At 48.2% G+C, this 15,181-nt stretch overlaps 1 protein-coding gene across 2 annotated transcripts in view; it reads left to right on the top strand.

The window, feature by feature from the left end:
* The window catches only part of slc49a4 (solute carrier family 49 member 4), a 40,069-nt gene that overhangs the window by 8,651 nt on the left and 16,237 nt on the right, over positions 1-15,181 (top strand). For both annotated transcript variants that reach the window (XM_060040827.1, XM_060040828.1), the window contains exons 3-6: positions 127-407; positions 1,603-1,732; positions 6,171-6,279; positions 13,199-13,266. In XM_060040827.1, the coding sequence (XP_059896810.1) occupies positions 127-407; positions 1,603-1,732; positions 6,171-6,279; positions 13,199-13,266 (588 nt within the window). The remainder of the gene's footprint in view (positions 1-126; positions 408-1,602; positions 1,733-6,170; positions 6,280-13,198; positions 13,267-15,181) is intronic.

The following is a 15,181-nucleotide window of genomic DNA, read 5'->3' as shown; positions in this document are numbered from 1 at the left end:
GAATTGTGGTGGCGGATGTACTGAAAGGCGTCAGGAAACGGTACATTCAGAGCATGGGTGGACATGGGTACCCTTTACTTTGAAACGTCTCACACTTGACCGTTTCCCTCCGCGGGCGTCCGGCAGGTTGATCCACGGGGGCCAGCTCCTCAACGGTCTGGCCGGCCCTACCGTCATGAGTGCCGGGCCCCTGCTCTCCACCACCTGGTTCGCCCCAGACCAGAGGGCCACCGCTACCGCCGTGGCCACGCTCGTCCCCTACCTGGGCTCGGCTGCCTCCTTCCTCCTGGGGCCCCTGCTCGTCCCCGCCCCCAACGACTCCATGCCGACGACCGCCCGTGGGGCATCCGGGGGGACGCCCCACGACCTCTTCATCCGAGACCGGATCCAGCTGTTGATGTACTCGGGTAAGTACCCCCAACAACCATCACCCCCCCCCCCCTTCCCCCCCGGTGGTGAATCCATGCCCCACCCCCCCTCCCCAAAGGTATCTGGGGGAAGTTGGGCTACAGATTTGTAAACAATCAAAAGTTTAAATGAGAAAAAAGGCAAAAAGAATTAGAAAATAATAACAAGTTTAATCTTTAGTCTCCCCCCTGAAAAATAGATCTCTGCAACCGTTCTGCTTAACTGATTCAGAAAATTAAAAGTACACACACAGAAGAAGATAGAAGTGAGGGAATCGTGTTATGAACTACTGCTTAGTGGAGGCAGCCTTTGTGTAAGCATAGGTTGGTGTCTGTTATTTATTGACTGCCTTTTCTTTCCCGGAGGACGGTGCAGACGTGAATGGAGGTCGTCACAGGGATAAGATCGACGTTTACGCACATTCAGGCATGAATTATGATTCATCAGCGTTTGCTTTCAAGGGAAGAAAAAGTTCCTTAGCAGACGAGACAAGCCTGCAAAATGCAGGGGATTGATGGTCAGGTTGGAAATCAATGCGCCTCTGGCACATAAATCATGGGTAATTTGCGGCTGCTGTTCAATCAATGGGGGGATTATTAAGATGGGGTTGTTTAGACAGCAGGTAGGCCAGTATAGGCACCCTTCTCTGATGAAGTTCTGGTGCCTTGCTACCGCGAGCCATGCCACTGGAGGAGGGCTGGGGAATGCTGGATGAATCCTGGTTGTGGATGGATTGAAAGACAACATGAAATGGTACATTCAGAGCATGGCTGGACGAGGATGGGATATGATCTGATCCTTTGGGATTTCACTGAAGAGTGCAGCAATGGCAACACATGCTGACTGTTTGTGCTAAGTCTTTCGCAAGTTTTGCATGAAGAGGGACCGGAAATATGTTTATTATTGGTTTTCATGAGATAAGTGTAGAGACATGGATGTGAAGAAAGTAGGTCTAGGTGACCAGGTCGTTTGTGCTGTAAGGCTGACTGTAATGGTGTTGCTCTCTCTCTGATCCCGCACCATGCAACGGTCAGAGCTGACCTTCTCCAAATGTCACGTTGTACTGAAACAAGTGATCCTCTGCTGATAATGACTCACTTGTCAATAAAAAAGAATAACCTTCTGTGCGTCGGCGTTTTTGTTGGTGTGTGTGTGTGTGTGTGTGTTTGTGTGTGTGCGCGGTTTGCCCTGCAGAGTTTGGTGCGGTTGCGGTGCTGTTTGGAGCGGTGCTACTGTACTTCCCCTCACGCCCGCCTATGCCTCCCAGTGTAGCCGCGGCCAGCCAGAGACTCAGCTACAGGAGCAGCATAATCAGACTCCTAAGGTACACACACACACACACACACGCACGCACGCTCCCCATCCAAAGCCTAATTTCCCATGTCAATATTGATCTAAAGTATACATAGACATTGTTAACGTTCTTTACAACATCGCTTAACAAACCTTGCAATCAGACTTAATGATAAACAAACGAAAACAAACGCAGGTGTGTGTGTGCAAAGCAGTTTGCAGCTCTTTCCCGTCTGTTATCGGTCAAAGTATTACGCCGTTGATCGGGTCACGGTCGATATACCCTGCACACCCAGTCCTCGACCCAGACAGCCAGGGGAAGTGACGGGACCTCACTTTGCGGGGGAGAGACAGGGCATGTTAACGAGCGATGTCTGCGTCTCACCATCTGCTCAGGCTGTGAGTTCGTTGGGACATCACAGGACCCCCCCCCCCCCCCCCCCCCCCCCCCCACAAGTCCCTGTAGATTCATTACCAAGCTGCACAATGTCATCACTCATAACTCCGGTGTGACTCAGTAATGGTTACGTCAGCGGGGGGGTCTACAGGACTGCGCCTCTTCTGATTGGTCGCGAGGCGTAGGGGGAGACCTGAGTGGCTGGGAGGACTGCGAGGAGTGCGTCGTGGGGGATGTAATCATCCCCTGCCATGTTTCACAAATTCGCTGGATGTATCGAGAAAGAGGAGGGGGGGGGGGGAGCAAAAGTTTTTCGTCCTGAGAGTTGGGAAGAAGCTGGAGAAAATGACTTGACTTTCTCATCTCAACCACACACACACACGCACGCACGCACGCACGCACACATGCACACACGCACACACACAGACACACACACACTTGGCAATATATATATGCGTTGCTTGTGGGGTCCAGAGGAATCCGTTCAGTCTGTTTCCTTTGCATGGCAAACAGAGCCGGGGGCGTCGGCGAGGGAATAAAAGAGATGGAGGGGAGCTGGGTGCGCTGCAGGATTGGAGCCTCACTGAGGTCTCTGGGCTTGCATATTTGGCTGCCATATGCTACAATGCTGCCCCACATGTATTGTTCTGCCAAACCGTTTAGCGCTTTTGCAGGCACGCACATCTGTGCCAGCGTGGCCGGTCTCCCACTGGGGTTTCAGACGCTCTGGGGATGTGTGGCGGTGGAACGGGTCTTTGTGTACTGACGTTCAAGGGCACCGCTGGGAAGTGACAAACATCAGCGGTCGGTGATCCATGCATTTGAAACTAACATCCATACATCCTTCCATCCGTTTAAACCAGCATCACTCCAATCATTTGAACCAACATCCCTCCCCTAATTTGAACCAACATCCATCCATCCCTGTAAACCAGCATCACTCCATTCATTTGAACCAACATCCCTCCCCTAATTCGAACCAACACCCATTCATCCGTGTAAACCAGTATCCCTACCTTCATTTGAACCAACATCCCTCCCCTCATTTGAACCAGCATTCCTCCACTCATTTAAACCAACATCCATCAATCAATTTAAACCAACAGCCATCCATTCCTTTAAATCAACATTCATCCACCATTCTCAATCTCCGTCCATACCTCCGTCAATCCTCCCTCTGTTCATCCATCCACTCATCAGTCCAACCATCCAATCATCTGTCCCGCGCCAACTCGTCCATCAATCCATCAATTCAGCCTGCTGGCTTTTAAGCAGTAGCTAATGATCGCGTGCTTGATGAGATTCTCTCCCCAGCTGTTCATGTCCGCCCCAGCCTTAATTGTGTGAGTAACACACACACACACACACACACACACACACACACACACACACACACACACACACACACACACACACACACACACAACCTTTATTCCAGTGTACCTGCGCACAGTACTGGCAGACAATGGGGTTGAACAGAACTGCTGCCCAATGACTTGGAGATGGATGATCTGCTACGCCATGACCACAACCTCTCTCATTCTGCCTTGGAAGGCCCTAACCCTGATGCAATTGATCGCCCCCACTTGGAGCGGCCAGAGACAAATGGCACTTAGCTGATGATGCCGCCAGCTTCGATGCTCTTCTGAAAAGTATTTGGATGCAAGAAGCATCAGGCCACCCAAATAAGGAGGGGAAGGGGGGGGGGGGGGGGGGGTCTGGGGGGGATGCGTGGATATTGATTTCCTGCTGTTGTGGCAAGGTTGATGAAAGGGACGCCAGCCAGGCCTCTTTCTCTGTGGAGTTAAAGATGTTGCACTGTGTCAAGTGCACAAGGGACGTGTGTGTGTGTGTGTGTGTGTGTGTGTGTGTGTGTGTGTGTGTGTGTGTGTGTGTGTGTGTGTGTGTGTGTGTGTGTGTGTGTGTGTGTGTGTGTGTGTGTGTGTGTGTGTGTGTACGCGCGCGCCCACTAATGTGTTTGTATCTGTCGGTCTGTTATTGATCTTTTTGCAATATTTTGAAACTCAAAGATTACTTTTGAGGTGTGCATGTATGTCGTGGCTCAAACTTTATCGGCCCGGCTTTTGAGTTTTGAAAGCCTTTTGTGGGAGTAAGAGGGGGGGGAGGGGCACTGCTCCAGATGTCCCTGTGCGATACCGCTCATGATGTGGCTTGCATTACAATCAACAAAGCAGAGCACAACAGTATCAACAAACCGATACCAACAAGAGCAAAGCAGAAAAGCAGGCAGACAAAACAATCAGGGACATCACTGCGGCTGTCCCGGCTTTACTGTGACAACAATGTAGTAACGACAACAACAGCCACAACAAAAGCTTTTCAGTGTTTGCAACACTGACGGCTTTTGAATCAGGGTCCCCACATCACTGGGCGAATAAGCACAGGTGTTTGGAATGATTGTAATTGAGAAGGAACTGATTGGAGGAATTTCTCATAATTGTGTGTCTGTGATGAAAGAATTGTGTGTGTGTGTTTGTGTGTGCGCTGGGGTGGGATGGGGGGTTCATTGTTTGCAACATTCAGATCCAGTATGTGTGGGATACTCTTCCCCATGTCTGTGAAGAAACTCAGAAAATGTGAACTTGCCAACTTTTTAAACTCAGCCGAGACGCTGCCAACATTCTGCTCAAACTGAGACGATAAAAATAATCGTAACCTACAGATCACCCTTTAAGACAGTAACAGTGGCCTGAGTCTGAGCCTCACCAATTAAACGCTACATTATTCCTTATATTCTGGCAAACAGTGGCACAACTGTTGTAAGTTTAGGTTGCGATATAATGCACTTCAAACTAAATGGCGATGAGTGAAGATGCACAGGCTGGCCATAAGCGAGTGTTTGAGTACCACAGTGTACACAAGCTTAGCTACCGTGTTGATTGGTTAAGAACTATGGTTGACTGCAGCCCCCCCCCCCCCCCCCCAACCTAATACAACACTGTCAGCAATAAGTGGTCCTTTGATCATCCTGCTGAAGTACATCCAATATTACGAAACAAAAAGCCAATTATGTTGTTTGCAACATAAATCAAAAGGGAGAGTGACTTATATTTCCCACTTGTTAATCAAGTACCTTTCGACACCTTAACGGTGCTTTGATTAGCTGTCTTTCCACTCAACCTACAATGTTGGTTTTAACAACTTTCAATGTAAAGTAATACCATTACAACCATTTGTAACTCGTAAAATATACCGGGAGTCAGGTTAGACAGACTCTCTCAACCTGCTATTAAATGGTTATTCAAAAGGCCCTCTACGTGCAAGTATCTTATAGAAAATCCCCAGATGATATAATGCTTCCTGAAGGTGGCGCCACTATGTATTAGGGATGGGAATCGTGCGGGACCACACAATTTTGATATTTCAACAATTGACATATTGTTTTCCAAATGAAAGTGGCTGAACAGAATAAAGTCAATGTAAATTGACTATAGTGTAATACATTGAAGCGCTCCTTGTAGGAGTGTACCATTAATTCACTTCCACCAGGATAGCTGGCTTTAAAAGAGGATAAAGGATTTCTGGGTGCACCTCACTGTGCAAGTATTGCAGAAGCACAGAATTGCAAAACTCTGTCATAATTTTTTTCCCATCCGTACAATGTTTGAGAGCACTATGACTTATGGCACTAAGGAAGTGAATCCCCTAACCTTAATAATGCCCTGCTTTACTCCGCCTCAGAGTGAAACAAACTCTGTCAGCCGCCATGGTCATTGCCCTTTGGCTAGAAGGAAGTGACTTTCTTCCACAATCGGTTATGACTTATGAAGTGTGTGTGTGTTTGCGTGCGTGGGTGCGTGCACGACACGTACGTCTGTTTGTGTGTGACATGCCTTCATACACGGCCATTGAAGTCGTCAAACAATGGGTCTTTCATAACCAGTGGCTGCACTCTCTACATTGTTGTTTTTAATATACGTGTTATCATTGATGTTCAGACAACTCCCAGTATCCTGCTTAACATTCTCACAAGCAGCGGCCTGATGTTTATTCCGCCAGCGGTTATATAGTAATTTCCTGCCGTCTTTTGTCTCCCTGTCCCCGCCTCCAGCAATGGCCGATTCCTGATGATAGCCGTGGCCTACGCCGTGCCCTTGGGGGTGGTCGCTGGCTGGTCGGGGGTGCTCGACATGATCCTCACGCCGGCTAAAGTGAGCCAGGTAAGACACAGCCATGGGTGCCTTGAACACGCGTCGCAGGCGCGGAGCGCTGTGCAGCTGCGTGTGCAGCACGTGCATGCACACACACATATACACCAAACGCATGCACGCAGGCTTGCTCGCTCACGGACTCACAGACTCACTGACTCACTGACTCACTGATTCACTCATTCGGTCACTCACTCACTCACTCACTGACTCACTCACTCTGATAGTCGTAAAGGTTTGAGAAAAAAACAGACATACTGGGTTCCTTTTGTGTGTGAGGGGCGTTGATCAAATCCCATGACAGGTTAGGGTGCGCCGCCGATAGAAAACCACCACTACCACCTGAAGTAGCAGACTTCTAGTAGTTTACTGATCGTTTGAGCAATAACGCAGACGTTTTTACACTTTTTGAGAGACAAGCGGAACTGATTAACTGTTAAAAGTGATTTAAGGGCTTACTTAGGCACCAAGGTATCCCGGATCCAGCTGTCCTCAATTGTTATAGCAGAACTTCTGGGGTACGCCGGCACAGAGCCTTGTCCTATAACCAAAAGGGAAAGGGGCAGAGTTTCATTGATTCCTTTTTTGAGAATTCCACCTAATGAGAAACTAATTTGAAGAGTCTTAAAGGTACATTTTTTAAGGGTATTTCTACGGTTGCCTGTCTACATAACAATCATTTGAAACCTTTCCTGACACTTCGTTTTACATTTACTTGTGCTGGCAGCAATATCTGGCAGTCAAACAAATATGCAACGAAAGAAAGTGAAACGCCCCATTCACTCAGAATTGGGCTTGTCTGCTATAAGACTTAATATGAGTCAGAGATCCGATTTGGAGACTACTTTTAAGTAAAACTGAAAGAAAGTCAATCTTTTATTTAAAATTATGTCTACCATTATTGTGGTTTTACAATGGATCATTCCTTCTTCCTTCACTTGTTATATTCTTATTATTCATACTTATTTTAAAGCCTGTTTCGGTTGGTAGTACCGTGCGCCCAGCTATGAATAAAAATCTTCTGTTTACTCCTACATCAGATCTATAAATGGAAGCTCACCAGCGTAGAGCTCGCTCCAGGGATTGGTCCATGGCTATGGAGAATTATGAACATCTCAAACTTTAGATCATGTTGTGACGTGACACCTCACTGCTACTACAGCATGTCTGCCTTACACAGGGTTTAACCCCACAGAAAGTTAGCTTTCACCTCTTTTCGAAGACGATCTTTGATGCAGTACAAATAGTAATTAGCAGCCCTTCAATCTCCCGTCCATATACCCCGGGACATATAGCCAGTCCTCAGAAGTGGGCTTCATTAGTTTGGTAACTCCTCGAGGGAATCCTCCAGATTCTCTTTGAACATCAAAAACCCATCTCACCGATGTATCATAAGTCAATTTAAATTCCGCAAGGGAAAAACTTATTTAGCTTGTTTGGATTTTCACAACCTCATCCCTCTTGACTCTTTTCGTCCTGTGTGAATCGGCCAGATTCAAATCTCAAGGTGAACCCGGCCAGATTGGGAGATACATTTTGGCCAGGCTCTTTAGGAGTGTGTTCACCTCATGGCAGGAGACCAAGAACCTGTTGTTGTTTGCCAATATTTAGTCAACTGTGGTGCTAATGCAAATTGTTTTGTACATACAGTATGTCCAAACCAATTTCTTTTCTGATACGTGTTCATTATAAACGCAAACTTTGATTTGCAAACAAATCAGAAGCTGATAATACTTTTTGTCGGAACCTACATGCCAATCCTAGCCGACATTTAACAAAGAAAAACATTCCCAACCTTGAATTTGCTGGCAGAACAATGCAAAAACATGACCTGTCACAAAACAAGCCAATTCTGCGCGGTGGTGTGCTATTGGATTCAAAACGGGGATTGATTTAAATTGGCAATACCATCCTTTTGTTTTCTTCCTGTAAGCTATTTATGCTTGGTATATTTGTCAGCAAACAAACACTCTGTCCAGTGTGTCCACCAGTGTTCAACCAGAGTAGCACCTTCCACTCTAATGAGAAGTCTTAGTCTTTGTGTGCCCTCGTCCTGTTATTTGCTTCAATGACGCAGAGAGTAAATGAGAAAGTTCTTCGCCCCGGGGAGATGTACCTGGCATTTCCAAATTCCAGAACATGCTGAAGTTTCTACAAAAGACCAAAAAAAAAAAAAAGAAGAGGCTTTGTCATTATGTTGTGTAAGGGTGTGTGAGTGTATGCATGCTAGTCACGTGCAGAGAGAAGATCATACACCACCAAGTGGAGAACAAGGCACTCCTTCCGCACCTCTCATCTATTTTCCAGCGATCAAGCACGCCGTACTCTACTTAATTTCTGTCAAAGTTGTTTCTTTTCCCCATCTCTCTTCTTCACTCTCTCTTCTGAAGTGTTTTGTCTTCGTTTTTTTTTAATGACACTTGAATGAAAGTGGGTTCGGATGAAAGGAGTCCTGCCTGGAAACGCCATTTAGAGGCATTTAGATGGGTTGCAGGTAGAGGACAAAAAGGTACGAATGAAAGAAAAACAATGGGACAAATTGGAAGGAAGGGCGAAGAGTTTTGATGCTGCATGCAGGGTGACACATCCAGAAGTAATGGGTGTCAGCAGCCCTGCGTTTGACCAAGGAACGGTGAAGGTCATAGGAAGGTCAGCCATTATCCTCAACTCCATAAATCCAGAGATGGAACCCATGGCCTTTTATTATTGCAGTACAAAAGGACAAATATATTTCATGTTTTTTTTTGGTGGGAGCGCCTTTGCTATTGGTGTTGCAAGACGGTATTGGGTCTGAGTGGGTTCTCACGTTAACAAATGCAAACGATATGCAACTTTACCAAAGCAATATTGTATAGTATATGATATCCAGAGAGAGAGAGGGAAGCTCTCCATCCATCTGCTCATGGTTTAAGTGTATACTCTCCTCTCGTTGACTTATTCCTCCCTAGACCTTGAGCTACTTGTGCTTCTTCACCATATAAATGCCTGCCCTCCCTCTAACTTTGGCTTTCTGTTTAACTTTTTATACCCTATTGCGGCTGACATTTAGCTCTTTCTCTCTCTGGCCGTCTCCTTCTCGCTCTCTCTTTCTCTTTCTGTCCGTGCCTCTCTCTCCCCCCTCTCCCGCCTCCCCCCTCGGTCCGTTGATCTGTTGCCAGATCGATAGTGGCAGAGCTCTGCCTTCTTCCCCCTTCATCTGCTTTTCAATCACTCTCTTCCTTTCTCTTCCTCTCTTTCTACCTGGCTGACTTACCTCTTTCACCTCATCTTCCTCGGCTGGTGTCGCCACACAATCTCCCTCCCAAAATAACGAGTCTCTCTCTCTCTCTCTCTCTCTCTCTCTGCTCTCTCTCTCTCTCTGCCTCTCTCTCTCTCTCTGCCTCTCTCTCTCTGTCTCTCTCTCTGCCTCTCTCTCTCTCTCTCTCTCTCTCTCTCTCTCTCTCCTCCTGCTCTCTCTCTCTACCTCTCTCTCTCTCTCTCTCTCTCTGCCTCTCTCTCCTGCTCTCTCTCTCTCGCTCTCTCTCCTCTCTCTCTCTCTCTCTCTCTCTCTCCTCTCTGCCTCTCTCCTCTCTCTCTCCTCTCTCTCGCCTCTCTGCTCTCTCATCTCTCTCTCTCTCTCTCTCTTCCTGGCTCTCTCTCTCTCTACCTCTTCTCTATCTCTGCCCGCCTCTCTCTCTCTCTCTCTCCCTCCCGTCTCTCTCTCTCTCTCTGCCTCTCTCTCTCTGTCTCTCTCTCTCTCTCTCTCTCTGCCTCTCTCTCTCTCTCTCTCTCTGCCTCTCTCTCTCTCTCTCTCTCTGCCCCTCTCTCTCTCTCTACTCTCGCTCTGCATTGGGCACATGTCAGAACACTGTTCACATTGGGTTTTCGTGAGGGTGAGATGCTGTGGGGGTTGGAACTACGGCGTCTCTCACCGTTGTTTGAGATGACGTCTTCTGCACCTGTCTGTTACACTTTGCTTTTGCTTTATCACTCTTTTCTTCAAGGGTCTCCCATTGGCTCCTATAGGCCAAGCTATTCTCTGCTGTCCGAGAGAATAGCTTGTCTCGGACGGGTTGGCGCGGGTTTTGGCCTTTTCTGCAATCTGCTGGTTTCCAATAGCATGCATGTATCGTGGTCAACCTGGGCCTTGGTTCATAGCCTCGTATTTGTTTTTCTGTGACTCATAACCACATGGTACTAGCGGCATAGGGGGACCACTTCCCAACACACCAAACGTTGGATGAAGAGTATGTTTGTGTGGGTCAATGTGGGACACGTTACCAACGCGAAGAGCTAGTACACAAATGTAACAAATTCAAACATTCCTTGCAGTTTGTGTGACAGGTTAACCCACACTTGACTTGACCCACATGTGCTCAGTTTTATTGGCATCACACACAGCCCCGTGAGGGACAGCCATCCCTGCTTACTTCACAGCCATCGGATAAGAGCCAGAAAAGCGTCCCGCGGGGGGTTGTCTTTTGAAAACGAGAGCCAATCAGAATGCGGGATAACCGTCTCAATATGTGGGACACGAGACGGGGGATTAACATGCAGTGCAGTCCCGCGTAAAGTGGACACCTGGTCGCCCCAGACACGTACCGACGCATCCACGTCAGGCGGCCCTTGAGAAACAGCTCCTGCGTTACTAAGGACAGGCAGGGCTCCCCCACCTGCACTAGCTGCACTGGGATCACGCGTTGTCTGAGCAGTCTCTTTTTCCTGCGCTCGTGATTCCTGCGCTCTGGCAGCGGGTGTTTCAGTGCGCTTGGCACAGTCTGCCTCACAGCTGCACATTCGTCGTCCGCCCCCCTCCCATCCCCACCACCACCACCACCACCACCATCACGACAGCAGTAAACGATATTCTGTTGGCTCAACATTCGGACCGTGTTATCCTCCAGCTGTACCCAGGCAGGCGGGGGGGGGGGGGGGGGGGGGGGCAGGGAAACGACAGGGGGTCAGAGACACGGCCGGTAGATGGGTGGGTGTAGAGGTGTCTGGCGTTGGGTTGAGCCGGTAGTTAGAAGTTAGAGGTCAGAGCGTTCTGGTGACAGAACAGCATGGAGGTGGCAGGCAGAACCAAAATGGAAGATCGATGTTTGATGCCGTAAACTTTAAAGAATCCCCAAAGATGCACAGTGCGACTGTGAACACCCCATGGTGTGTGTGATTAGCGCTTGGGAACTCGGACCCATGCTGTGCATCATTTTATCGCAGCCGTGATGAAGAATAGAAGTCAGAATTGTGGTGGAGCTAGAAGTCTTTGTGAACCCACTTTAAGCCACCTCTTTTTCTTGTGTACGAAGATGAGAGGCGGTCCCTCTCCACCATCACCATCCCCGATTCTCTCTCCGTCTCTTTCTTGTTTTTCACTCTCTTGCTCTCGTTGTTTGAATCCACTTTTGTAGGTGATTTTCCTTTGCACACCACGCGCCTCTTAAAAGAGCCTCATCGCTTTGTGAGATGCTGTTTAATGGATTTTTTCTGGGATGAAAACCTGAGATTCGGGGTAGCGACGCTGTGTTGAACAACGTCTTTACTCCATTTTGTTTAAACCTGTGTGTGTGTGTGTGTGTGTGTGTGTGTGTGTGTGTGTGTGTGTGTGTGTGTGTGTGTGTGTGTGTGTGTGTGTGTGTGTGTGTGTGTGTGTGTGTGAGAGATATGTGTGCCGTCTCCTCGCTATCACAGGCAAATGTACAAAAAAAAAAATTGGCAAACATTAAACGCCAGAGACAGGATCAAAGTAAATGCAGACATTTCATGGGTACCTATGGGGGCTGGGTCGTAGGGCAGATGTACTGCTATCAAACCCTACCCTTGCATATCAATCGTAGCAATTTGAATCCCGGAATCAAAAGTTTCTCTGCATGCATTTCCAAGCGCTGCCTTTTTTTCACTATGCAAAAAAATAAATAGTTTGTCTGGCAGTCATGCACATAACCAACGGTGACGTGTGGTGGCGGATATTTTCCGAATGAAATATTAACATTTTTCAAGGCAACAGTAATGGAGTTTGTTGTCAGGAAGGTGTTCACTCAGCCTCCTGTGAAACGTGCGTGACCAGAAGCTCTCTGATTAGCTGGACTCACCCGTCTCCTGCAGGACCTTACATGCCAGTTGGATCCAGCAGCGACACTTTGACAGAAAGCCATCACTCACTGGCGGTGGTGGCGACGGAGCCAAAAATACGTTCTCCATTTAATAACCGTGATGGGCCACTTTTCTTCATTATTGGCCCTTTCTGACAGTTGCGAGCCGACGAGTGATTAAGCAAAAAGAAAAGCCTCGCGGGGTCTGGCCTGAGGGGCCAGCAGCTGGTTCTGTGGTCAGCCCTGGTGGGTAAGGGTCAGCTGAGTTTTTGCTTCAGGGAGACTGACAGCAGCTACCTCATCGCTACTCACTCCCACTCTGAAGCCACGAACTGATTGTCTCTGTGTGTGTGTGTGTGTGTGTGTGTGTGTGTGTGTGTGTGTGTGTGTGTGTGTGTGTGTGTGTGTGTGTGTGTGTGTGTGTGTGTGTGTGTGTGTGTGTGTGCGTGCATGTGTGTGTACAAGCATGCTCACATGCACAGGGTTTGGTCATGGGCTGATTGGCCTGGGGTAATTCCCATTTCGTAATACCAAGTGAGGACGTTTGCCTCTGTGGATGTGCAAATGAGAACGGACGGTGACCATTTGCCAACCTTTTGACAACCCTCAGTGTGCTCTTAGACACTTGGCGCCCACCCTCTATGAACCCGTGAGCCAATGGCCAAGAATCACACGATTCGTTAATTAACTTCTCCTCTCTTCTCTCCTCTTTTCTTCTCTCTTCTGATTCGTCCTCTAATTTTCCCTTTTCTGATGCGTCTACGCCTTGTTGTTAACATATGCATTTATAAGTAATGTATGAATAGTTATTTTTAATTAAAGGTATATCTATTTCCTATCTCTGTCTCTCTCCTATCTAGGTGGATGCGGGATGGATCGGGTTTTGGTCCATCGTGGGCGGCTGTGTGTTCGGGGTGGCCATGGCCAGGTGAGACCGTTTCGACACCTCCTAGCCAATTGTGTCATATTGACTATACTACCGTGATTTCAAATGAGGTTTGTTCCAAAATCGATACGTGTGTGAACAGCCATGTGCATCTGTTACAAGTGGTGTCGGGTCATGCATGTAATGGCAGTCAATATCCTGGCAGCACTGCCAATCCCACCGCTAAGATCTCTCTACTTGGCGGGACTCCCAACCGCTGTTAATATTAACCCCCAAGTGGCATTGAACCTCCACCCCATACTGATCATGGACACTGTTACACCCCACAGTGAATGACCCCAGCTGACCTGATTTCGGCCAATCGCTAAGAGCAATTGAAATAGCCTGCTTGTCAGCCGAGAAGGTTCTCCTCACTGAGGTTTTATATAGTATATAGCTAGCTGAGGCAACGGCTGAAGTGCAATCAAACGCTATGGACGTCGGGGGCACCCATGTGAATCGAAAGGGTTCCCCACATTAACGGCCTCATAAAACATATTTTACTGGTGAACGGAAGGTGTCCTTGATTCATCCCGGCCATCATCCTCAACGGCTACAGTCGGAATGCAGATAAACATTTGTGTGTGTGTGTGTGTGTGTGTGTGTGTGTGTGTGTGTGTGTGTGTGTGTGTGTGTGTGTGTGTGTGTGTGTGTGTGTGTGTGTGTGTGTGTGTGTGTGTGTGTGTGTGCGTGGCAAAGGGTGGGTTGAGGAGGGTGGGGAGGGTAGGGGGGGTGGGGGGGTCATAGAGCTGTAATCAGCTAAATAAACCCATCATTCTCTGCGTGAATCAATGAAGCTGTTTGCTGCACTGGTCGGTAGTATTTCCCGACGTTTTTTGAATTATTAACCGTGATTGCGTACAGGTTTGCAAACAGGACTAAGCGCCATGGATTTGTCTTCCCGCAACTATAAATAATAATCCTATCTTTTTACCCTTACTTGGACTACACGGGAGGGTCGTGAGACCCTATGCAGTCTTAGCAGGGTGGGTTTTCAGCGAGGTTTGGCGTGGATTGTCCCCTGTGAGGCCTGGGCTCCCCCCCTATTCACTTTTTACTCAAGTCGAGCGCAGTTACTTTTTGTTTGATCGACACAAAATGCCGGGGCGAAGCTTGAATGAAACGCCACCCTGATTCGCGGCAGCTGCTCCCCGGACATGCACCGTAGGAAGCAATCATTACCGCATTTTTTCACTCCCCCCGGCTGATTTTTCTCTATCTCTCAAGTGCTCTGTCTCTCTCATCTCTCTCACTCGCACTGTCTGTCTGTCTGTCTGTCTGTCTGTCTGTCTGTCTGTCTGTCTGTCTGTCTGTCTGTCTGTCTGTCTGTCTGTCTGTCTGTCTGTCTGTCTGTCTGTCTGTGTCTCCCTCTCTCCTCTCTCTCACTCTGTCTATCTCTCTCTCTCTCACTCTGTCTCTCACACTCTCTCTCTCTCACTCTGTCTCTCTCTCTCTCTCACACTCTCTCTCACTCTCTCTCTCACACTCTCTCTCGCTCTGTCTCTCACACTCTCTCTCTCCCTCTCTCTCTCTCACTCTGTCTCTCACACACTCTCTATTCCCTCCCCACTTGATTTGGAGAGTCTGCCTGGGGGGGCAACACTTTGATTAGCCCAGCGTTAGCGAGTACGCCTTTCGAGCAAAGCAGCAGATGCCTCCATGTTGTTTGTATATTTATCCCTGCAGATTTCCTTGTTTCCTCGCCTCACTACTTCCTGAACTCTGTTGTCCTTGAGCTTTTGAAGGGCAACAGAATCCCGCCCCCCTGCCTTCCTTCTGGCTGTGTCTTTGCCAGGCGTGTTCCCAGCAGGCTCCTCATTGTCTTTGATTTCCCCAGCTAGTGAACTAGCGAGCCTGCTCGCACCAATGCAGCTTGCTTGGTGTGCTTGCCATGAATGCATCTGATCTCAAAACAATT

The sequence above is a fragment of the Gadus macrocephalus genome, chromosome 20 (assembly GCF_031168955.1).
Source record: "Gadus macrocephalus chromosome 20, ASM3116895v1".
In the NCBI taxonomy this organism is placed as follows: domain Eukaryota; kingdom Metazoa; phylum Chordata; class Actinopteri; order Gadiformes; family Gadidae; genus Gadus; species Gadus macrocephalus.
This window is presented reverse-complemented; position numbering and strand designations above follow the sequence as displayed.